The sequence below is a fragment of the Balaenoptera borealis genome (assembly GCF_965194805.1).
Source record: "Balaenoptera borealis genome assembly, chromosome: 18".
In the NCBI taxonomy this organism is placed as follows: Eukaryota; Metazoa; Chordata; class Mammalia; order Artiodactyla; family Balaenopteridae; genus Balaenoptera; species Balaenoptera borealis.
The window spans coordinates 16908347-16933559 of NC_138877.1; the positions used below are offsets into that span (position 1 = coordinate 16908347).

The 25213-nt window shown below is 45.0% G+C and overlaps 1 protein-coding gene across 6 annotated transcripts in view; it reads left to right on the forward strand.

Moving 5' to 3' along the window:
- Window positions 1–25213, forward strand: part of ATP7B (ATPase copper transporting beta) — an 80492-nt gene that overhangs the window by 3190 nt on the left and 52089 nt on the right. The window contains exon 1 of one of the 6 annotated variants that reach the window (XM_082365267.1): window positions 14437–19410. The exons of 4 other annotated variants lie outside the window; for them this stretch is intronic. In XM_082365267.1, the coding sequence (XP_082221393.1) occupies window positions 19174–19410 (237 nt within the window). In that variant the 5' untranslated portion in view covers window positions 14437–19173. Of the gene's footprint in view, window positions 1–14436; window positions 19411–25213 lie in introns of those variants that run through there. One more of the 6 variants, XM_082365268.1, reaches the window with a different exon arrangement.

Genomic DNA, 25213 nt, shown 5'->3' on the forward strand with positions numbered 1-25213 from the left:
CCCACCTCACCCCACCCCCTCCCCTTCGGTCAGTACCTCAGTGTGGATGGCTGCTGACTGATCACGTGGTGGTTGCTGAAGGTAGGGGTGACTACTGCAATTTCTTAAAATAAGACAGCAGTGAAGTTCGCCACATTGGGACTTCCCTGCGGTCCAGTGGTTAAGACTTTGCCTTCCAATGCAGGGGGTGCGGGTTCAATCCCTGGTCGGGGAGCTAAGATCTTATGTGCCTCGCGACCAAAAAACATGAAACAGAAGTAATGTTGTAACAAATTCAATAAAGACTTTAAAATGGTCCACATCAAAAAAATCTTAAAAAAAAAAAAAGTTTGCCACATCGATTGACTCTTCCTTTCGTGAATGATTTCTCTGTAGCATACAGTGCTGGTTTTTTTTTCTTTATAAATTTATTTATTTTATTTATTTATTTTTGGCTGCGTCAGGTCTTCGTTGCCGCTTGCGGGCTTTCTCTAGTTGTGGCGAGCGGGGGACTACTCTTCATTGCAGTGCGTGGGCTTCTCGTTTCGGTGGCTTCTCTTGTTTCGGAGCACGGGCTCTAGGCACACGGGCTTCAGTAGTTGTGGAACGCAGGCTCAGTAGTTGCAGCACACGAGCTTGGTTGCTCGGTGGCATGTGGGATCTTCCCGGACCAGGGCTCGAACCCGTGTCCCCTGCATTGGCAAGCAGATTCTTAACCACTGCGCCACCAGGGAAGCCCGCAATGCTGTTTGATAGCATTTTACCTGCAGTAGAACTTCTTTCATAATGGGAGTCAATCCTCTCAAACCCTGCCACTGTTTTATCAACTAGTTTGGTAAAGTTTATGTAATATTCTGAATCTTTTTTTGTCATTTCGACAATCTTCACAGCATCTTCACCAAGAGTACATTCCATCTGTGAGCAAACCACTTTTTTGCTCATCCGTAAGAAGCAACTCCTCATCAATGAACATTTATCATGAGATTGCAGCAGTTCAGTTACTTCTTCAGGCTACACTTCTAATTCTAGTTCTCTTGCTTTTCCACCACATCTGCAGTTACTTCCTCCACTGAAGTCTTGAACCCCTCAAGGTCATGAGGGTGGGAATCAATTTCTTCCAAACTCCTGTTAATGTTGATACGTTGACCTCTTCCCATGAATCATGAATGTTCTTAATGGCATCTAGAATGGTGACTCCTTTCCAGGTTTTCAATTGACTTTGCCCAGATCCATCAGAGGAGTCACTATCTATGGAAGCTATAGCTTTACGAAACATATTTCTTAAATAATAAGATTTGAAAGTCGAAATGACTCCTTGATCCATGGGCTGCAGAATGGATTCTTTTGTTAGCGGGCATGAAAACAATATGAATCGCCTTGTATTGGGTTGGCCAAAAAGTTCGTTCGTGTTTTCTGTAAGATGTTATGGAAAAACCCGAACGAACTTTTTGGCCAACCCAATACACGTTCATCAGAGCTCTTGGGTGACCAGGTGCATTGTCAATGAGCAGTAATATTTTGAAAGGAATCTTTTTTTTCCGAGCAGTATGTCTCAAATGTGGGCTTAAAATATCCAGTAAAACACGTAGACAGATGTGCTGTCATGTAGGCCTTGTTTCATTTGTAGAGCACAAGTAGATTTAGCATAATTCGTAAAGGCCCCGGGATTTTCAGAAGAGCACTGGCTTCAACTTAAAATCACCAGCTACATTAGCCTCTAACAAGAGAGTCAGCCTGTCCTTTGAAGTTTTGAGGCCAGGCATTGACTTCTTTCTATTTATAAAAGTCCTGGATGGCATTTTCCAGTAGAAGGCTGTTTTGTCTACACTGAAACTGTGTGGTTTAGTGTAGCCACCTTTGTTCATTATCTTGGCTAGATCTTGTGGACAGCTTGCTGCAGCTTCTACATCAGCACTTGCTGCTTTACTTTGCACTTCTTTGTTGTGGAGATGGCTTCTGTCCTTAAACTTCATGAACCAACCTCTGCCAGCTTCAAACTTTCGTTCCGCAGCTTCCTCACCTCTCTTGGGCTTCCTAGAATTGTAGGAAGTTAGGCCCTTGCTCTGAACTGCTGGTTGGAGGAGCAGTCAACACACACGTTTTATCAACTAAGTTCATCCTCTTATGTGGGGGCAGTTTGTGGTGCCCCAAAATAATTATAATAGTAACATCGAAGATCACAGATCACCATAACAAATATAATAATAATGAGAAAGTTTGAGATATTGCAAGAATTACCAAAATGAGGCACAGAGACACAAAGTCAGTGGATGCTGTTGGAATAATGGTGCTGATAGACTTGCTCGATGCAGGGTTGCCACAAACCTTTGATTTATTAAAAAACACAGTATCTGTGAAGAGCAATAAACCGAGGTGTGCCTGTATCTACTATGTGCCAGGCATTCTAGGTACTGGGGATCCAGCTGAGACTAAGACCCTGCCTTCAAGGAACTTGTATCCTAGAAGGAGATACAGAAGAAAAAAAAAAAAAGAGTAAACAAATAGTGTTATTTCTGGTGCTGAGAAGTGCTATGAAGTGCATGAATCAGGGTAGGGGCATTAGGATGACGTGGGAGTGGAGATACTCTTTGAAGCAGGTGGTCAGGGAATTCTTCTCGGAGGAGGTGGCATTCGCATGGAGACCCGAATGACTCAGATTTGGGGGGAAGTGTTCTAGGTTGAGGAACCAGAGGGTGTCAAGCTCCTAAGTCAGGGGTGACCTGAATGTTTGAGGAAAAGTAAGAAAGCCAGAGTGGCAGGAGCAGAGGGAAAGAGGGGAAGAGGTACAACACGAGGTCAGTGTTCGTCATCTTTACAGTTGGGGAAACTGAGGCAGAGAGAAGTTAGGTAACTTGCCTGAAGTCCTACAGCTGGTAAGAGATCTGGGATTGAGTCCCAGCTTGGCCTTTCTTACTTTCTCAGATGTGTATTTTCTTCCAGACTTACTTGACAATTGGTCATACCACCTGCTTTGATTAAACTTTTCTTTGCAATATAGATTTTTAAAATTTTTTATATTTATTTATTTATTTATGGCTGTGTTGGGTCTTCGTTTCTGCGCGAGGGCTTTCTCCAGTTGCGGCAAGCGGGGGCCACTCTTCATCGCGGTGCGCGGGCCTCTCACTGTTGCGGCCTCTCTTGTTGCGGAGCACAGGCTCCAGACGCGCAGGCTCAGCAATTGTGGCTCACGGGCCTAGTCGCTCCGCGGCATGTGGGATCTTCCCAGACCAGGGCTCGAACCCGTGTCCCCTGCATTGGCAGGCAGATTCTCAACCACTGCGCCACCAGGGAAGCCCCGCAATATAGCTTTGAATAGAGCTTTTCTTTGCAACTCTGTGCTTCTTGAAAGTGAGTACCAGGTTAGTATCATTTAAAAAACACTCTCCATAGCAGATAATAGGTGACCACAATTGCTCTCAAATAAATGAACATGATCCCTTCACCTGGTTTTCTCTTCAGAGGCCTCTCTGTGGGGCATCAGTGACCCTCCCTGAAAGGGAGGTGGCCCATGACCTGGCCATTAGCCTTCAGTACACGGACATTATGGAGCACCTTCTGTTCGCCTCGTGCTGGGCCAAGCAGAGGGATGCACAGATGAACAGAGGTCAGCCCTGTGCCCTTGGAGCCAACAGACATAGGTGCTGGGACAGAGGTGTCTTCACAGTACAGCACTCACAGACAAGAGTGATCAAGTGATCGGCTTCTCCTGGGAGCGAGGGAGGCAGAGAGGGAGGGAAGGGTGCAGAAAGAACTTCGGAGGAGGTGGTGCAGGAGTGAGGTCTTGGAGGAGGGGTGGACGTTGGCTGGACACACAGTAGAATGGAAAGAAGGACGTTGCCGGCAGAGACCAGCATGTGCAAAGGTCCAAGGATGGGAATGGAAAGATGCATTTGGGGGGCTGTGAGTGGCTTGAAAAGTGATTATGGAAGGCCCTGTTTTTCAGGTCAGGAGTTTGGACTTTATGCCCGAGAGTGGAGAGTTTGAGCATGGGACAGCAGTCTTGAGACACTCCTCAAGGGAGTGGAGCTGCTGGAGACTCGCTAGAGGCCTTGGACAGTGACCAACCCCATGCAGACCGCAGGTGGCTGAAAAGCCTAAAAAGGAACTGGGAGTTGGCTGTTTTGCCCCATTCCCCGTGGAGTCTACACTCCTAATGTCAGGCCAGTGGTGGTCCTGACAGCAACAGCACAGAGCAGAGTTGGTACTAAAGTAACCGGGTAATAAACTATGGGGGTGCGAGCACTGGCTTTTTAAATGTGTTTTTATCTTACATTTATTTATTTTATCATACAGTCTCTTCTCCATTGCAAGCATGGGGATGGGCCAATGACACGAGTACAGTTCACTAATACCATAGCACAGATCACAAGGACGTATCCAAATTCAGGTGTGCACATGTTATTTTTATCTGTAGGATTGGAATCATTGCCAGGTGAAATTCTGGAATGTCTGTGACTTTTTTTTTTTTAACCAGGTTAAAGGAGAAAATCTGAGCAGATCAAAGGTTGATGAGATAAAGTAGAGGGCAAAGCAGAGAGTGACTTTTTATTGTGATGTAACTAATACTGCAAATAAGACTTTTAAAACACCAGGAATTGTGAAATCTGTGGTAGAATGTAGCAGTTTTGTTGAAGCCCCAATTTCTCCTGAAACTAAAAGTAACTCTGCATTGGGCATTAGAAACACTTAAAATTCTTTAGGAAATTATTATTATAAAAGTAATTTAACTCCATAACAAAAATTTGGAAAGTGAAGACCAAAAGGTGAAATTTACTTCTATTCCTGCCGGTCTTAAGATTGTTAAAAAACAAAATTCAACCGAGTAAAGATCTAATTGGCTTTATTTAATTATTCATGAATCAGGCAGCCTTCTATCTTAACAGAAAGAAGGGGGCTCCAAGGAGCTGTACAAAATGGAAGACTTATAGGCAGAGTGAGGCGGGACAAGAAAGTTATTGTAGCAAAGAGTGGATTGTTTCAGGTAAGGTCAACTTCCTGTTGGGGAAAGCAGGGGTTTATCAGGCAGATTACCCCACTAGTGCTTACCAGGTAATTGCAAACTGACTGGTTGAAGGTCATGACATTCCTAGGAGAGGCTGAAGTTGCAGTTAGGTTACGTATTAAGTCTCGGTTTACTGATGTGGGGCTGAGCACAAGTGACTCCATTTGGGACCTGTTGTTTCTTTCTTAACAGGATGACTGTTGTTAGCATGTTTGTAAACTTCTTTTATTGTTTGCTTTTGCTGCACTAGTTATTAGTTTTTAGAAATAAAACATGTATTCTTGCAACTCAAAGATAAGCAGTATTAAAATCTTTGGCATATTTCATTCCAGTCTATCTTCATTTTTTTCCTCTTTTTCTAAACCCAGTGGTGCTAACATTATAGATTTACTTTTTAAAAACAGTTTTAAAAGCTGTCCATCAATGGGTCTGTTATTATTATTATTATTATTATTGAGTCTGTGACCTCTCTCTGTCCTGACAGACTCTTGGTTTACAGTCTGAAGTGTTCTGTCATTGGAACCCTGGACTTTCTTGTCCCTCCATCCCATTGCCCCAGCATCAGTGTACAAACTGCGCTCTCTGCTCCTACACCAGAGCAACAGAATTGCCATGGAAATTCAGGCAATCATGTGGTTGGTGCCACTGACTATCGAGGTTAGAAACAAATTGCCAGTGGAACCACGTGGTTGGTGCAGCTGGCAATTTGTTTCTAATCTCGATTGTGCCTGCAAATGCCTTTGTCTTGTTATTAGTCAACCTCCGAGTCATTCTTTCAAGCCTTTACCACCTACAGCGAGACCTCTGCTCAGTCTCTGCCTTCCCTTATCCTCCACAAATGACCTCACTTCTTTTTTTTAAAATAAATTTATTTATTTTTGGCTGCGTTGGGTCTTTGTTGCTGCGCGCGGGCTTTCTCTAGTTGCGGTGAGCAGGGGCTACTCTTCGTCATGGTGCGCGGGCTTCTCCTTGCCGTGGCTTCTCTTGTTGCGGAGCACGGGCTCTAGGTGCGTGGGCTTCAGTAGTTGTGGCTTGTGAGCTCTAGAGCGCAGGCTCAGTAGTTGTGGCACATGGGCTCAGTAGTTGTGGCTCACGGGCTCTAGAGCGCAGGCTCAGTAGTTGTGGCGCATGGGCTTAGTTGCTCTGTGGCATGTGGGATCTTCCCAGACCAGGGTTTGAACCCGTGTCCCCTGCATTGGCAGGCGGATTCTTAACCACTGCGCCACCAGGGAAGTCCCTGACCTCACTTCTTACCTCGAGAAAATTGACACCACTGTGTGTAATTTTCTTCAACTTTCTGCCTACCTCTATGCATCTTCTCCCCAAATTTTGTTTAGATCTACAGTCCATTTTCAGTTGCTCATCTCTAGTCTCAGGAGGTTCTCTTCCCTCCCCGTGTCCTTGACCCCTGCCCCTTCCTCTCTGCCTGTTCTGGAGCCTTTACTGGTCTGATCAGGTCTTGTTTTGTCTTTTCTTCACCTCTAGTCTTTCCCTCTCTCTGCAGACTTCTCCCCTTCAGCTTATAAAGTCGTCCACCTGCCTTCATTCTGAAGTCTTTCATTGCCTCGTGTCTCCCACTGGCTGTTGTACTACTTCTCCCTCCCCTTCTTCCTCAGTCTTTCAGAAAATGTCATCTGCACTTGCTTGTTTCCATGCCTCCACTCACTTTAATATTTTCCCTTCATTATTTTATTAGTTATTGAATATAAAAGAAATCAATATATAAGCACACATGCATAGCTATAAAGCATTAATGAGATAGAGAGCACCTGTGAACCTACCCCCTGACCGAAGAACAAGAGTATTATTGATGCCATGGCTTCTACCCAGCTATTCCCTCCTCGTCTTCTTGTGTGACCTGTAGAAATACCCATTGTAGAGGTAACCACCGTCCTCAATTTTGTGTTTGTTGTACCTAGCTTTTTTGTGTGTATACGAAGTTTTATCACACATACATGAATGTCTGAACAATACATTATTTAGTTTTGCTTGTTTCTGAGCTTTGTGAAAATGATATTATAGTGTGTTTAGTCTTCTCACTAGAACATTACATTTCTAAGATCCGTTGCTGTGCAGTGTGCCATTGTGGGAATGCAGCACAGTTTATCCATTCATCTTGAAGGATATGTGGTGCTTTGTAGGTTTTTGCAGTCTGTCCACTTCTATTGCCTCACCACTCTTCTGAAACCTTTTTTGTTTAGGCTTCCATGAATGCCAAAGGCATATCCTCTCTAATTCTTATTTTAATGGCCTCTCTACTACATTTTTTTTTAAAAAAATAGCTAGATTGAGATATAATTCACATACCATACAATTCACAGGTATGTGCAATCGTCATCACAATCAATTTTAGGACATTTTCATCACCTGAGAAAGAAATCCTGTACCCTTTAGCTATGACCTCCCATTTCCCCATAACCCCCATGCCTAAGCAACCACTATGCTACTTTCTGTCTCTATAGATTTGTCTATTGTGAACATTTCATGTAGATGAATCTTTCTCTTCTTCCTGATCTCAGGGGGAAAGCTTTCAGCCTTTTACCATTAAGTAGGATGTTAGCTGTGGGTTTTTCATGATCTTTATCAGGTTGAGGAAGTTCCCTCCAACTCCTAGTTCGTTGAGTGTTTTTATATGAAAGGATTTTGGATTTAGTCACATGCTTTCTCTGTGTCTATTGACATGACCATATGTCTTTTGTTTTTTATTCTGTTGATATGGTGAATTACTTTAATTGATTTTTGGATGTCAAGCCAAACTTGGATTCCTGGGACAAATCCTACTTGGTCATGTAGTTTTTTTTTTTATATGTTGTTGGATTTGGTTACCTACTATTTTGTAGAGGAATTTTGTGTCCATATTCATAAGAGATACTGGTTTGTAGTTTTCTTATGATGTCTTTTCTGGTTTTGGTATCAGTGTAATACTTGTCTCAGAATGAGTTGAGAAGTGCTTCCTTCTTATAAATATTTGACAGAATTCAATGTTGAAGCCATCTGAGCTTGAGCTTTTCTTTTGGGGAAGTTTTTTTTTTTATTATTGCTAATTGAATATCTTTTCTTGCTACAGGTTGATTCAGAGTATCTATTTCTTCTTGAGTCAGTTTGGGTAGTTTGAGTCTTCCTAGGAATTTGTCCATTTCATTTAAGGTATCTGTTGGTATACAGTTGTTCATGGTATTCCCTTATAATCCTTCTTATTTCTGTAAGATAAATAGTAATCACGTTTCATTTCTAATTCTAATAATTTTAGTCTTCTCTCTTTTTTCTTGATCATTCTAGCTAAAGGTTTGTCAATTTCATTGGTCTTTTCAAAGAATCAGCTTTTGGTTTTTTTTTTTTTAATTTATTTTTATTTATTTATTTATTTATTTATGGCTGTGTTGGGTCTTCGTTTCTGTGTGAGGGCTTTCTCTAGTTGTGGCAAGTGGGGGCCACTTTTCATCGCGGTGCGCAGGCCTCTCATTATCGGGGCCTCTCTTGTTGCGGAGCACAGGCTCCAGACGCGCAGGCTCAGTAGTTGTGGCTCACGGGCCTAGTTGCTCCGGGGCATGTGGGATCTTCCCAGACCAGGGCTCGAACCCGTGTCCCCTGCATTGGCAGGCAGACTCTCAACCACTGCGCCACCAGGGAAGCCCCAGCTTTTGGTTTTGACAATTATATTTCTCTGTTTTTCGCTATTCCACTTTAACCTTTATTATTTTCTTTTGGGTACGTTGAATTGTGTTCTCTAAAAGATATGTTGAAGTCCTGAGTCCTGGTACCTGTGAATGTGATATTATATGGAAATAGAGTCTTCTGCAGATCTAATTAGTTAAATTAAGATGGGGTCCTACAGCATTATAGTGGGCCCTGAATCCAATCACTGAATTTGTTCTAAGGCCACCGTGTGAAGACACAGAGAAGAGAAAGCCATATGATTACAGAGGCTGATTGGAGTGATGCCTCCATAAACCAAGAAATGCGAAGGATTGCCAGCAACCACCAGGAGGTAGGAGAGAGACATGGAACAGATTCTTCTTCAGAGTCCCAGAAAGGAAAATCTTGATTTCTAGCCTCTAAAACTGTGAGAGAATAAATTTCTAATACTCAGTTTATGGTATTTTGTTACAGTCCTAGGACACTGATACACCTTCTTTCTGCTTGCTTTAGGTTTAGTTTAGTCTTCTTTCTCCAGTGTCTCAGGCAGAAGTTTAGGTTATTGACTTGAGATCCTTCTTCCTTAATGGAGACATTCACAGCTATAAGTTTCTTTCTAAGCACTGTCTTACCTGCATCCCATAAGTTTGGGTATGTTGTGTCTTCATTTTCATTCATCTCAAAGTATTTCCTAATCTCCTTTTGATTTCTTCTTTGACCCACTGGTTATTTAGGAGTGTGTTGTTTAATTTCCGCATATTTGTGAGTGTCCCATATTTCTTTCTGTTAACTGATTTCTGATTCCATTGTTGTCGGAGAACATACTTTGCATTATTTCTATTCTTTTAAATGAACTGAGGTTTGTTTTACGATCTAACATATGGTGTAGCCTAGAGAGTGTTCCATGTGCACCTACCTGGAAAGAACGTATATTATACTGTTGTTGGGTGGTGGGTTCTGTAGATGTCAGTTAGGTCTAGTTGGTTTATAGTGTTCATGTTTTCTATCTTGTGATTCTGATACCAATTCCAATGTGTGGTTTTCTTCCCCTACACCAAGCAATTCTCGGGCACCAGCTGGGTGTCCTATAATTTAACTCAATTCTGAAACTGTCTCTCTGGAGATAGCATCAGATCCCACAGGTTAAGGGCTCAGTCCTGCAAGACTGGCCCCTTCGCCCACCCACTTCAGACACCAGTCACAAGTCCAGGTTGTCACCTGTGCTTGTGACCAGCCGGCTATAGATCAGAGGTTCCAGTAACCCCCTCTTTGGGTTTAATTTGCTGAGGGAGCTCACAGAACTCAGAAACATTTACTTATTAGATTGCCAGTGTATTATAAAAGGTTACAACTCAGGAATAGCAAGATGGAAGAGATGCATTTGGCAAATTATGTGGCAAGGGGCACAGAGCTTCCATGCTCTCTCTGGTCATGCCACTCTCCCCAAATCTCCACGTGGTCACCAACCTGGAAACTCTAGAAGACTAGTCCTTCCCGGTTTTTATGGAGGCACGAATGATTAAATCATTGGCTGTTGGTGACTGAACTCAATCTCCAGCCACTCTACCCTCCCCAGAGGTCTGGGTGGGACTGAACAGTCTAACCCTGTAATCACCTCCTTGGTTCCCCTGGCAACCAGCTCCTATCCTTTGGTGATCTAGGGTCTTTTCAGAAGTCACCTCATTAGCCATAACAAAAGACACCTTTTTTATCACTTTGGAAATTCCAAGCGTTTTGGAAACTCTGTGCCAGAAAGGGAACAAAGACCAAATATGTATTTCTTATTATAAATACTATCACATATTTCCTGGTTGATCTTCTGCCTAGTTTTTGTCAGTTATTCAAAGTGGATTTGAAGTATCCAACTATTACTGTTGAATTGTCTTTCTTTCCATTTCTGTCAGTTTTTGGTTCATCTATGTTTGTATTCTGTTTTTAGATGCATATATTTATGACTTTTATATCTTCCTGATGGATTGACTTTTATCATTATAAAATGTACCTTTGTTTCTGATAACAGTGTTTGTTTTAAAGTCTATCTTGTTTGATATTAGTGTCGACAAAAAGATTAATCAATAGTTGACCTAAGAAAGAAATGGAGAATTTTATTTGAGCTAACCTGAGGATTCTAACCCGGAAGACAGTCTCTGAGAAAGCTCTGAGGCCTGCTCTGCCCATTAGAGGTCAAAGCACAGTTGTATAAGTTTTTGAGACAAAGGTTATGTCAAATGACAGAATATTGACAGTTTACACAATCCAGATCTGCACTTACAAAGCAAGTAGTGGGTCAACATGACCCCTCTGAAGATTAAGAAGGAAGGTTATCTCCTAAGGAGTCGTGACCCCTCACAGGATTAAGAAGGAATGGTGTCTCCTACGGAGGGAGGTCGGGTTAACGCAGACACACAACACACACCAAAGGGGAGGGAGGGGGCCCACACGGGCAGAGAACAATTTTATGTTTTAAACTTTTCTTGTCTTGCCATAAAATACGAGTTTTGTTTTGTCATTAGCAGAGCCACACCAGCTTTCTCGTGGTTGCCTTACGACGGCTGCTAGGACCCCAGCCCTCTAATTCATGCTGTGCACAGCAGAAACGGGGAAGGGGTGAGGACAAACCCGCCCTCTCTTTGAACTCCTGATTCTCCTCAGGAGCCCTGACAAACAACTTTTTCTAAACATTTCATTCGCCAGAACTTTGCATCCGTTTTCAGCATTTCAAAATTAGAAGATTTTTAATGTGTAAAACTCTGGCTACTTCCCTTCTCTTGGAAACTCTGGTGACCCCAGGCCATTTGCCGGGAGCTGGGAGGAGCTGGGAGGAGCTGGGAGGAGCTGCCTCTTTTAGGTGGAGCTTGAGCTCTCCGTGTGGCCACAAGCCCTACCCAGCCTGTCCTGCTCACGTAGGTCAGTGCCTCCTCTTGGTAGTGTTAAACAACTGAGTAAATTTGAAGTGGCTGGCATCCTGCCTAGCGCTAGAAGGCCGCTCCAAGGAGCAGTGGTACAAAATGGAAGGCTCTTATAGGTGGAAGGATGGGGCATGAAGGTATCAGCCAAAATGGGGGGGGGGATTATTTTGGGCCAGGACATCTTTGGCAGGGGGAAGGGAATGGCAGCGATCTTTATCATGCAGATTATCTCACTAGTGTTGATTAGGAAATTTCAGATTGACTGTTTTAAAGGTCACCTTTCTGAGAGGGGTTGAAACTGCAATTTAAGTCTTGATTTGCTGCAGTGGGGGGCAAATGACTGCATTTGAGGCTTGTTATTTCTTTTTTATTTTTGAGTTTTATTTAATTTATTTTTTTATACAGCAGGTTCTTATTAGGGGGCTTGCTATTTCTTTTTAACTGTAGTATTTGAGCCTAGACTGCTGGCTTGGAGGGAAAAAGGAATGGGTAAGTGAAGGAGGAGAGAGCCAGCTCTGCCTGGGGCGCCTTCTGAATGTTGGGTATCTGTCTGAAAGTTTAGCAGTCCATGTTTGATAGCAAGCAAATAAAGTAAGCTGTTTTTGGTACGCTCTGTCATTCATTCATTCAACAAATAGTCACTGAGAAACTTTAAAACACAAGCACTGTTTTCGTGCTGGGAATATAGCAGTGAGTGAAGAAAATAGACAGTTCCTACACTTGTGAAACTTACATCCTAATTGGGGAGACAGTAAACACATCAGTAAAATATATGTTATTATATCAGGCAGTAGTTGAGCACTGGAGAAAAATAAGTAGGAAAGGACCATAGGAAGTGGGAATGTTTGAAATTGTACCCAAGATAGTTGAGGAAGCCCCTGAGAAGGTGACATTTGAGCAGGGACATTAGAAGGAGAGGAAGTGAGTCATCTGGATACAGGGGTATGGGGCGGGGATATTTGTAAGCGGTGGGTGGGGGGGTTGGGGGGAGGTGCAGTCGGGACAAAGGCCCTGAGGCAGGCGCGTGCCTCGCTTTGCGCCAGGACCAGCAGCATCGGAATGGTCTTAGCAGAGGAGTGAGGCGTGTGAGGATGGGCTGAAAGGGAGAGGGAGAGGGGCCAACTCCACCCGTTCTTCTAGGCCATCGTAAGGACTTTAGGTTTTTCTCTAAATACGTGAAAACCCCCTGGAGGGTTTTTAGGGGGACCTCCTCATTTCCACTTTAAGAGGATTCCTCTGGCTGTTGTTTTGAGAACTGACTTTAGGAGGTAAAAGCAGAAGCCAGGAGGTCACTGTGGAGATTATTTTAGTAACGCGGGTGAGACGTGCTGGTGGTGGCCTGCACCGCGTTGTAGTGGGGCTGCTGAGAAGTGGTTGGATGCTGAATGTATTTCGGAGATTGAACCGACAGGATCTGCTGAACACTTATATGTGAATTTGAAAGGAGGAGATGATTGTCATCCAGGATGAATGCAAGGTTTTCTTTCCTGAGCGAGTGGAAGGAAGGAGTTGCCATTTACTAAGATGGGGAAGACTGGAAGAAGCAGGGAGAGGGCATGTGGACTAAAAAAAAATGCACAGTGTGAGAGCAGTGAATTTCAGTGTTATTCGGGGACCACACTGAATTCTCTAGACCAGGAGACAGCCTCTCGGTTTACTCTGAGGAACTGTTCCAAAGAGGCAAGGGAAGAGCCAGGATATACATATGAATTTTTTCCTGGAAAAAACATGTAGTCAAATATAAAAAGATCACAGCTAATCACAAAGCACAGACTTCTCAAGTTAATTATTTTAGTGCTTTTCTTTGCATGGGAAGATGCAAGAATCTGGGCTCATTGAAATATTTCCTTAGATATGCATTTTAACTGTCTCGGGGCCAGCATATCCGAAATGCAGAATGTTTCCTGTTTTTCTCCAGCCTGAATTCCCAGCAGCATGCATTTTCGGTGGGTGACTGCAGCTGCTTATGGCTTGATCCTTGTGGAACTTGAATGGCAGGCGACATTTTTTTCTTTCGGGACATCACATCGGGAGCTCAGTCTTAGACAAGTTAACATTTGAGATGCATATTAAATATCTAACAGGAGGTGTTAGTTAAGCTTTTGGGTCCATAAGTGTGGAGTTTGTGAGTTACTGGCTATAGGTGGTATTTCTTTCTTTCTTTCTTTTTTTAATATTTATTTATTTATTTATTTGGCCGCATTGGGTCTTAGTTGCGGCACGTGGGATCTTTGTTGTGGTGCGCGACCTCAGTAGTTGTGGCCCGTGGGCTCCAGAGCACATGGGCTTAGTTGCCTTGTGACATGTGGGATCTTAGTTCCCGGACCAGGGATTGAACCCACGTCCCCTGCTTGGAAGGTGGATTCTTAACCACTGGACCACCAGGGAAGTCCCTATAAGGTGGTATTTCTACTGGACTGAATGAGATCACAAGGAGTACAGACAGGGAAGAAAGCCAAGGGCTGAGCTGGGAGCCACTCCAGCCCTCAGAGGTCTGGGGACTCGTCTCTCGTGAAGGACTCTGAGGAGGAGCTGCCAGGGGGTAGGAGGAAAACCAGGAGCTCTGGGTACCTGGCAGCTGACCTTGGGGTCCTTACAGCTCCCCAGGCTCTAATCAGGTGGGCGGATGGCTGAGATGTCTGCAGGTTCTTTTCTGATCCTTTGTTTCAGGAAGCAGGGAGCACGCTCATGATTGGAGACAGAGCATGGGGGGGCGTGGAGGTCTGCGGAGGAGGGAGGGTGTGGGGCCCCGGCCTGGAGGGTGAGGACCAGGGAGATGGAACCGGACTGCCGGTGGCACCGAGGCTTCTCCAGGTTGGTGGTCAGGAATCAGGTGAGGACCAGGGAGCTGGCGCTGGACTGCCAGTGGCACCGAGGCTTCTCCAGGTTGGTGGTCAGGAATCAGGTGAGGACCAGGGAGATGGAGCTGGACTGCCGGTGGCACCGAGGCTTCTCCAGGTTGGTGGTCAGGAATCAGAGCGTGGCCAGCCAGCCTGGGCGTGTTGTATTTTATCCTTGTCGAGCTCCGAGGAGACAGACCTGGAGAGTGTGGGAACTTAGAGGTGAGCAGCGTTGGCCCCAGATAAGGAGGGCGGCCAAGGAAGTTGAAGGCACATGTGATTCACTGCAGAGTCCCAGGGTTGGCTTTGACTCTGATAGAATCTCCCTGTTTCTCTTTTTGGCCCCATGCAGTCTCTTCCTAATGTGGAACTATTATCATTTTTTTCTCTCCGGGCTGTTCAGCCACGTGCAGTTTTGTTGAAGAGCACTGCCTCCGGTGAGCTTGCCTAGGTGGCGTCTTGTAGTTGTTTTTGTTTCCTGCCTTGCTCACAAGCTAGTATAAAAGTCACGCTGCGCTAGCTGTTTCAGTCTCAGAATGGCCGGTTCCTGGGGGCGCACGGAGCAGACCCCACAGTCCACCAGTCCTTCCTTTGGCAAGTCCTCCTTCACCCCCAGCACCTCATGTCGGAGTGGTTTCTTTCTACATCAACACTCTCCGCTACTGGTCTTCTCTCCGAACTTGCTAATAAACTCCCGAGGGCAGAAAGTGTCTCTTGTGTCTTCCTTTGCACGAAGCACGTAAATGTCTGGCTCTCAGGCGCGAACTTATCTTCAGTGCTCCCATTCGGCCTCTGCGGTGTATGGGAACCTTCCGGGCCACTGCTTCCCAGCACACAGCTTAGTGTCAGGTTCTGTCCTCCTGTCCCATCACGGGATCCCGGCTCCTCTGCCGGCCTTGGGAGGACTGACCCAGGGTTCATTCTGAGAAGCCTCCCCCTGGGTGGAGCCAGGTAATCCTGGTGAATGCTGAAATATTTGAGCCAGATGCACCTCCTCCAAGCGGGGTCCTTTGTCCCCGAGGTTCATGGAAACAGGAGCCGCCCATCTGCCTCTGGGCCCAGGCTTCTCGGGTTATAATAGCATTGCTTAGGGGACACCAAAGCGATTTTTCTTTTTATACCGAAAAGACTCACAGAGCCTGGGGAGGTGGGTAGGAGAGAAACAAGATGCATTTTACTTTGGAAAGTTGCTGAAAAACTTTGTACAGGTGGGAGGCAAGATATTTTAGTGCAGGGAGACACTTGAAGCCTGGTAGTTCTAGAAGGGGTGTGAGACACTAATGGAGTTTGTCCTTGCATCGTGATGAGGATGAATATCCTCCATGAACACCATGAAAATCCAGTCTGTAGTCCAACTCAGAGAGCGTTTGTTTAACATCTGATATTTGTTCATCGCCTCGTTAAATCTATGGGCAGATGAGACATAAGGACCTTGTCTTCTAGGAGCTTACATGTTTCCTGGTGTTGGGAAAATTCATTGAGTAGTCTTGTTCAGGTTTCAGAGGCAGAAGCAGGCCTCTGCCCGACCTGTGACCCTACCTGGACTGTGCTTGCTTGCACACCTAACAGTTGCTGCTAGCAAGTCAGGTGACCCTTACGATCAGAAAGGGAGTGGGTCTTGGAATTTCTTGAGCCCCGGGGACCTGGTCAGTCCTGCGGGGTCTGGAAAATCTTGTGACTCACATGATGAACCCAACAGCATTGCTAAAGTGTATCCAGAGCTGCATTTTTGCACGCAAACTGATGATATCCATTTGCGGCCTGGGATTATAAACGGAAGCCCCCAGAACTCCAATCTGAAGTCTCATCCGTGGGGTGGACGCACCGCCCGGGACCCTTCCCAACTGGGGCTCCAGATTGCTGTCCCTCGGGACTTCCCAGCTGCTGTTTGGATCTGGAAGTAGGTGTCGGCCCAATTCAGTGATGTATACTCTGTTGTGTGTCTCTAATATTCTTATTCCTTTCCTTCTAATGATTGTATATTCAAATTAAGTTTAATCACCTTTCATTAAAGAATTGATTAAAGCTGTTTATTTTTGTGTAATGAGCGGTTATTTTGCCGGTGAATCCAACGAACCTTAAAACCAAAAGCAGGCTTTCGACAGAACACCTGGTACTGAGCGCATGCTTGGCCAACTATGGACTTAGCTGAGTGCATCCTCTGTGGAGGGAGAAGGCTCGTTCCCCAATAATACCTGCCAGGTCTGTGGTGTTGGCTTTAGTGATACTGGAATTCAGATAAGGGAGGGAGCCCCGCCAGGCTGGGTGGAGGCGACTCCCTGAGAGGCAGGACTTAAGGGATAAGGAGGACTAGATGGGGAGGTGCAGGAACCTAGGGGTCAGGTGTGAGGAAAGGGGGTGGTGCCAGAAAGGGGAGTTTGGACTTGATTCTTTAATCTGGGAGCCTGGCTCATGTCCTGGCTGTTTTGCAGGTCCCTTAGATTCCAAAGGAACCAGGGCGAATCCACCATTTCCATCCCCAGAATTGCCCCCCACCCAGTTCCTCCTCCTCTCTGCCAAACTGGAAATGGCATGTCACCCTCAGGTCCTCTCTTGCAGTCACCTGCTGTGATCTCTTGATCTCGGAGCCCTGAGGGCCTCCTCTGCTATTAATCCCACTCTGCTATTCATTTTCTCTGCTCTTTGTAACTCTGTAATCCCCCTTCCTGAGTTCTCATGCCTGCCCAAACTATTTCTAAATCACAAATGTAATCATGTAAGTCCTCTGCTTCAAAACTGGTGGTTCTCCCCCATCCACAGGATAAAGTCTAAACTTCCTACCCTTTACAGCCTAACCTGGCCCAGCCTCCTTCTTCTGGCTGTGTTCTGAGTCTGAGTGACCATTTAGGAGAATTAAAATTATTTTACAGTAAAGTATTCAAATTTTCCATAGTTATTATGCTAACAGGGTAGACTATTCAAAAGCACTTAGAACATATGAGGCCAACGTACTTTCCTTATTAACTATTCATAGCTACAGCACAGAAGCAGATAACGATCCCGTATCACCAAGGAAAAATTGAACTAAGAGTAGTAACTCATATTTGAAAAGATAACAGAAAGATAAATGACCTTTGGGGAGGATTTCCACCCAAAATGGTAAAAAAAAAAAAAATTTTTAATCTGGTGCTCAAAGAGATGGAAACACACTTATGATGCCCAATAAAGGAAATGTGAGGTGGTCAGCAGGCATATATAGCTCCTGACAGATCCTATCAGGAAACATGAAAGCCTTAGGTAAGGAAGTAGGATTTGAGTGATCACGGGTACACCAGGCTCATCTACGCTGACTCCTGCATGGGTTTGGGGGCCAAGGTCCTTGGCATCAAACGTGCCTTTCCTTTTTGGGTCACTGATTTGAATGGCATTTCTTGGAAGTGGAGGTGGATTCTTTTTTGAGCACATGGAAGACAAGCCAACTCAGACACAGTTGGGAGCTGGCTTCCCTGAGCGTGTTTCGGAAGTGGGAGCGAACAAGTAGTTACATCTCCACGGACTAAACGAGAGGCGGAAGAATAAGGAAGGGTCTTGAAGGACTGACCCGTGGGGAGTGGACCCGTGGGGAGCCCGCCTTCTCTCAGAGAGAACAGGTCTCTTGGTCAGGAGTTCTTGGGGGGCAGCGATGGCAGTTTTAATGGGGGAGGAGGGGTGATTGTAGGCAACCCATAAAGAGGCAGAGTCCGCAGGGACCTTGAACAGAAGCGGACGTGGTTCTAAATGCCCTCTTCTGGTGCACGCCCCTGTGACCCCCTCTTCCCCGACTAAGGGCACATTCAGCTGGGGGGAGTAAACCAGGACACAGAGTAACCGTTTTACCAACTGACTCAATTCCGTCCTCAGTGTGGACACCCTGCACGTGCTTGCCGCAGGAGGAGCTGCCAGGGCTGGCGGCTGGCGGAGCTGTTCCTCCCATGGGGGGTGAGGTCGCCTCCTTCCTGTCTCTGAGCCGGCGAGGGTGGGAAGGTAGGCGGGGCTGCCCGATTGCCCCACCGTCTACGCCACCGTCGCGCAGTCTCCTTCCCTTAATCCTCCTCTGGAGCAGCGGTAGCCTCAGAAGCCTGAACTGCGTCTTAGTTCCCGACGGTTCTGCCACATATAAAATACGGATGAGTCTTGTTAGCCCGTGAGTTTCTGCAGTCAGCTCTTAGTGAAGTCAAGCTGTTGGTCCAAGGGAGAACAAAGCTGCAGGAGACATGGAACTCTCTTACACCTTCTTGAAAAAGCAAGTCCTGTTGCCTGGGAAATACTTTTCTCCCCTAGTGATCTGCACCCCGCCAGCGCTGGAGCTGTGGAAGAGGCAGCTGAAGTTACTCCAAGAAAGCGCTCGAAGTTTGGTAGTAAAAGGAGGTGACGTTTCTCCCCTGCCTCCAGGCTGGTCTCTTGGGGAGTGCACAGGGCCAAAAGGAAACTGCTCAGTGTGGGGACGTGATTGCGTGCTGGGCTCCTGTACACGCCAGCCGGGTGCCCTAGCAGCGCTGGGTACGCGCGGGGCCGTGTGCAAACATCCCCAGTGCCAGATGCAGTGGATGAGTGAGAGGATGCCAATTGTTTTGATAGGGGTAGATAAACAAGAGCAAGTAGATATACAGCGGTGTGCAGCCTGCTCAAGTTCCTGAAGGCTTGGCTGGCAGCCTCTCCCGGGCTGGCTCTGGGGCAGAGGGGAACCTGCGCCACTCAGCCTCCGAGTTAGCCTCTCCTCTGCTAGTTAGGGGGACGCTTTTTGAGCGTTTTCTTCTAACATGACCAAATAGCCTGGAGAAGGTGAACTGCTGTTGTGCAAGGTGAAGGTGTGACTGTGAACACGGCGATGGAGAGAGCTGGGGGCCAGACGCCTGGGAGCCCTGAGCCGTCCTTCCTGGTGACTCTGGGTGACCCTCAGGTGACCCTGCTGTCTGTCCACAAGCGGTGGTCCTTCAGGAGGAGCCCTAGGGCCACGGGCTCCTCCAGACCAGTGATTTCGGAGGAGGAATGCTCTCCCCCATCAGAGAAGGGAGAATTTTCACAGGAAGTTTTGACTAGAACACAGGAGGTCAGTTCCAAGCAGGTGAGTGCCGTTGGAGAAGGGCTGAAAAGCCAGGAGGGCTTTTAATAAAAGCTCCAGGTCAGGACTTCCCTGGTGGTCCAGCGGCTGAGACTCCACACTCCCAATGCGGGAGGCCCGGGTTTGATCCCTGGTCGGGGAACTAGATCCCACATGCGCGGCGACGAAAATCCCACATGCCGCAGCTAAGACCCGATGCAGCCAAATAAATAAATAAATAAATATTTAAAAAAAAAAAAAAAAAAAAAAAAAAAAAAGCTCCAGGTTATATATAGATGGAGGTTTCCCGAGTGTCTTACGCCAGAGGGGCCAGGAGCAGCTCTGGGGAAGGGAGTGAGCCAGGAGTCCAGGGGAATTTTCCAGAGATTAAGTCCATGGTGGATAAATCTTGGCTTTTGTTGCTTCTTATTTTCAGGATATTTTGTAAACCTCTGTGGTGCACAAGATTCCCAAAACGCAAATCAGACAAAAATGGATCTTTTCCTTCTTTCTATTTTTTAACGTGTTTACCTTATTTTGTTAATCTTCACATTTCAGCTAAATAAACATTTTGAAAATGTTGCTGCCCAGTGAACCCGCTCTTCTTAAGCAAACGAAAGGTTTGTTAACCCAAACGTCAGGTCATGTTCAAACACAGGGCGGTGTAACTAACGCTTTGTAAAAATGGTGCTTCAGCAGCATTTCTGGGTGGGACTGGTGGTCTGTGTGGGGTCCTTTTCATTGACGTGAGTAGATGGAAAAAAAAAATACTACTTAGATATAAAGGGAAGTTTTCATAAGTCCTTTTTGCTCCTTGAAGAGTTATTTTTGTTTCTTCTGGTGTTAATTGTTTAAAAAGTCTTTAAAAGTAAGGGAAATTTTGTGAGTAGAGATTTTTGAAATGTACTATGCAAGAGATATTTGTATGTTGATGGAGATTTATGAACATCCATTTATGCAGTGCACAGTCAACTTTTATGTTTCTAGTTGAATGTCTTAAGATAGCAAAATAATTTTTTTTTTTTTTTGTAAAATGCTTGAGAGCATTTCTTTCTTTTTTTTTTTTTTTTTTTGAGAGCATTTCTTTAAAATGTTCAAACTACTACTTGACATATTTCAGCCTATGTCTGAGGTATTTGAATGTGAAATATTCTAATTGTTTTTAATGGCCACTTCCAACCTCATGGAACGAGGAAAGCAACCTGAAACTGGCCTGGGAGCCCTTCAGAAAGGAGGGCTCTGGGCTGGAGGCCAGGCTGGAGGCCGGGGTAGAGGCTGTGGCTGCAAGAGAGTCAGGTGCAGATCTGCGCCCTTGCTGGCCTGTGGGACCTGGCAGGTGAGCCTTGGACTCCTCCAGCTTCAGATTCCTGGAATGAGAAGTCCTGCCTCTCTGGGACGTGAAAGCACCTTGTCGAGTACTCTGTAAACGCACAATGGTATCATCTCTGCCGAAATGATCTTCAGCAGGACTCCCAGCGCGGAGATGTGTTTGGTGCCCTCTGAATGTCTGGTAGAACTCTGTCAGCCAGTTAATCCATCTGAGCACAGTTGCAACTATTTTTTTCTGAAGCTCTGATTGTAAAAGCAACACCTGCTCATTATACAAAACAAATTTAACATGAGGCAAGGGGAATATGGAAAAATATAAAGAAAATGGAAACAGCCACAGACTTCAGGCATTTTGCCACTACACACGTGCATATGTATACGTGAGTTTGTGTATGTGTACATAGTACTATATACCTTCTATTTTTTCTTAGTATTTTGTGGATATATATACACACATACACACACACACACATACACATGCATATACATTATATAATTTAAATTAATTACCCTCAAATGGGGGAAATTTGTAGTAGCTGGTTTATGATAAAAACCGCCGCCGTGTCAGTTACAACTGAGTATTTGTTCACTGTTACAGTGTATTGACTCAAAGTCTGCTATAAATCAAACTCTGGATCTACTTGAGAGCTATCTTATTTAGTACTTGGTATGTGGAAGGGACTTGTCACCTCATTTAATCATTATCCTCCTTTAACAAACAGAAACCTGAGATCAAGAGGTTAGGTAATCTGGGGACTTCCCTGGTGGCACAGAGGTTAAGGATCCTCCTGCCAATGCAGGGAACACGGGTTTGATCCCTGGTCGGGGAAGATCCCACGTGCTGCAGAGCAACTAAGCGCGCGAGCCACAACTACTGAGCCCGCTTGCCACAACTACTGAAGCCCGCGCGCCTAGGGCCCATTCTCCGCAACAAGAGAAGCCACCGCAAGAGAAGCCCGCCCACCGCAACGAAGGGTAGCCCCCGCTCGCCGCCAACTGGAGAAAGCCCGTGTGCAGCAATGAAGACCCAACACAGCCAAAAATAAATAAATAAATAAATAAATTTATTTATTTAAAAAAAAAAAGAGGTTAGTTAATCTGCCTGAAGGATTTAATACCAGGTCTGTCTGAGGACAGGCCCCTTGCTTTTCTGTTGGGACAGGGAAGTATTTCACATGTTGGGTGAGATAGGGTTTGAAAACATGAGTATTGCAGAGCTGCTAATCCACAGTGAATGAAAAGTTAGCTTTTAGGTTACGCATTGTTCACAAAAGACGCAGGTAGCTGCTCTGAAGAAAACGTTTCAAAATTGTGTTTGTGGTTAGTGGATTTGTGTGCTTGTATTTACATTTCTCATACCACGTAGAGTATGTTCTATGCGGTTTAGAATGAAGACGCGATGTTGGGCAAGGGGTCAGTTTCTTCTGTGTTTTGGACAGAGGGGGAAGTGCCTTTCTGAAAGGCATAACTGGTCAAAGCATAGTCCGGAGAGGCCACCCCTCCCTCCCCCCTCTGTTAGATTCTCCTCTTCGCTGGCGTGAGCAGGCTCCGTGGGTCAGGCCACGCCTGGTGGGCTTCCCAGGCAGTTACTCCACCACCACCCCTACCCTGCCAGGAGCGCGCTCACCAAAGAGGAGAAGGCGGGGGCCTCAGCGCCCTGGCCTGGCTCTTCTGGCCCTGCGTCCACAGGCCTCCCCGGGACTCTTGTTTCCGCTCAGGCCCGGGACGATGGCCTGGAAAGAAACAGGCTGCTGCCTCTCAGAAGCCCTCTGGGGAGTTGTGGGCAGCGGAGATTCCTGGCCCTCGATCCAGCTGGAGGGCGTAGGGAGTTCCCCTTTCCGCTCGGCACTGCCTGCCTGGGCCTCCTCTCCCGTGGCCTTCCTGACGGCTGTCGCCAAGCTAGGCCGCCGTGTTACGTGTCTTTCTCTTCCACATCGGGCAGTGTATCAGTCCACGGTAAGTAAGCTGTTGAGTGAGTGAACAAATACGCGAACCGGAAGTGATTTCTGTGGCAGGAGGGAGGACTGATGTTGGAAGCTCTGAACTGATTGATGACTGTGATTAAGTGTTGGGTTGTGGGCTTAACCATTTTAGAAAGCAACCTACAGGAGTCTGTGCTGGGTGAGGGTGGGCAGGCTGGGTTTTATTTTTGCCTAGAGGAAACCAAGACAGCCCAGCTGGCACAGGCGCACCCCTGCTGAGTAAAGGAAAAAAAAATGGCTGAAGGGGGTGATCTAGTCACTTAAAGATGTCACTAGCAAATTGTCATGGGATCATCATCAACCGTACTACATACAGTATTATTCACATTTCTAGAGAACTTGTATTTCTTTATTTTCCCCTAAAATTAGTGTCTGCTGGATATAAACATCAATAACAAAATATAGAAGTGTGGCTCTCTTCCTCTAGAAAAATAGGGAACAGTGTATACTCTTACACAGTTCTGCAACTTTTTCCCCCTTTAATCTACCAGGGATGTCTTTCCATGTCAATACATGTAAATTCACCTTTTTTAAAAAGCCACTACATAAAATTCTATTGGATGGATACTTTATGTAACCTGTCCTCTATAGAAGAATATTTAGATGGCTTCCACGTTTTCACTAGTGAGTGTACCAATGGACAGTCTCATGTCACTGTATATCTATATGATGAAATACCCAGAAATGGAATTACTGGGACAAAGGCAATGGGCATTTAATATCTTGACAGATATTGCTTCATTGCTCTCAGAAAGGTTGTGTAAATTTACTTTTCTACCAACATCATCTCATATAGTGAGTGACATCCATCATCTCATATAGATTTTTTTTTAAAAAGGGAAAAAAATGTTTTTTTTTCTTGTGATGAGAACTCAGGATTTACCCTCATATATAACAACTTTCATATATACCATACAGCAGTGTTAACTATCGCTGTCATGTTGTGCATTACGTCCCTAGTATTTATTTGTCTTATAACTGGAAGTTTGTAGCTTTTGACCACCTTCATCCTATTCCCCCTCCCCCCCGCCACCTTGGGTAACCACAAATCTGATCTCTTTTTCTGAGTTGTTTTTTTTTTCCTTTTTGTTTTTGATTCCACATATAAGTGAGGTCATACAGTATTTGTCTTTCTCTGTCTGATTTAGCATAATGCCCTCAAGGTCCATCCATGTTGTCACAAATGGTGGGATTTCCTTTTTTTATGGCTAAATAATATTCCACTGTATATATATACCACATTTTCTATATCCATTCATCTATTGATGGACACTTAGGTTGTTTCCATGTCTTTGCTATTGTAAATAATGCTGCTGTGAACGTGGGGGTGCATATATCTCTTCAACACAGTGTTTTCATTTCCTTTAAATAAATACCCAGGAGTGGAATTGCTGGATTATATGGTAGTTCTATTTTCAATTTTTTGAGGAACCTCCATACTGTTTTCCACTGTAGCTGTAACAATTTACATTCCCACCAATGGTGCACAAGGGTTCCCTTTTTTCCACATCCTCACTAGCATTTGTTATCTCTTGCCTTTTTTTTTTTTAAACATCTTTATTGGAATATAATTGCTTTACAATGTTGTGTTAGTTTCTGCTGTACAACAAAGTGAATCAGCTATACCTATACATATATCCCCATATCCCCTCCCTCTTGCGTCTTCCTCCCACCCTCCCTATCCCACCCCTCTAGGTGGTCACAAAACACCGAGCTGGTCTCCCTGTGCTATGTGGCTGCTTCCCACTAGCTATCTATTTTACATTTGGTAGTGTATATATGTCCATGCCACTCTCTCACTTCGTCCCAGCTTACCCTTCCCCCTCCCCGTGTCCTCAAGTCCATTCTGTATGTCTGCATCTTTATTCCTGTCCTGCCCCTAGGTTCGTCAGAACCTTTTTTTTTTTTAGATTCCATATATATGTGTTAGCATACAGTATTTGTTTTTCTCTTTCTGACTTACTTCACTCTGTATGACAGACTCTAGGTCCATCCATCTCACTATAAATAACTCAATTTCTTTCTTTTTATGGCTGAGTAATATTCCATTGTATATATGTGCCACATTTTCTTTATCCATTCATCTGTCGATGGACACTTAGGTTGCTTCCATGTCCTGGTTATTGTAAATAGAGCTGCAATGAACATTGTGGTACATGACTCTTTTTGAATTATGGTTTTCTTGGGGTATATGCACAGTAGTGGGATTGCTGGGCCATATGGTGGTATCTCTTGCCTTTTTGTTGATAACCATTCTAACAGGTATGAAGTCATATCTCATTGTGGTTTTGATTTGCATTTCTCTGATGATTGGTGATGTTTATCACCTTTACATGCATCTATTGGCTCTTTGTATGTCTTTGGAAAAATGTCTATTCAGTTCCTCTTCCTATTTTTAATTGGATTAATTTTTTTTGCTATTGAGTTGTATGAATTCTTTATTTAAATTTATTTTATTTCTTTATTTTTGGCTGTGTTGGGTCTTCGTTGTTGCCCATGGGCTTTCTCTAGTTGCG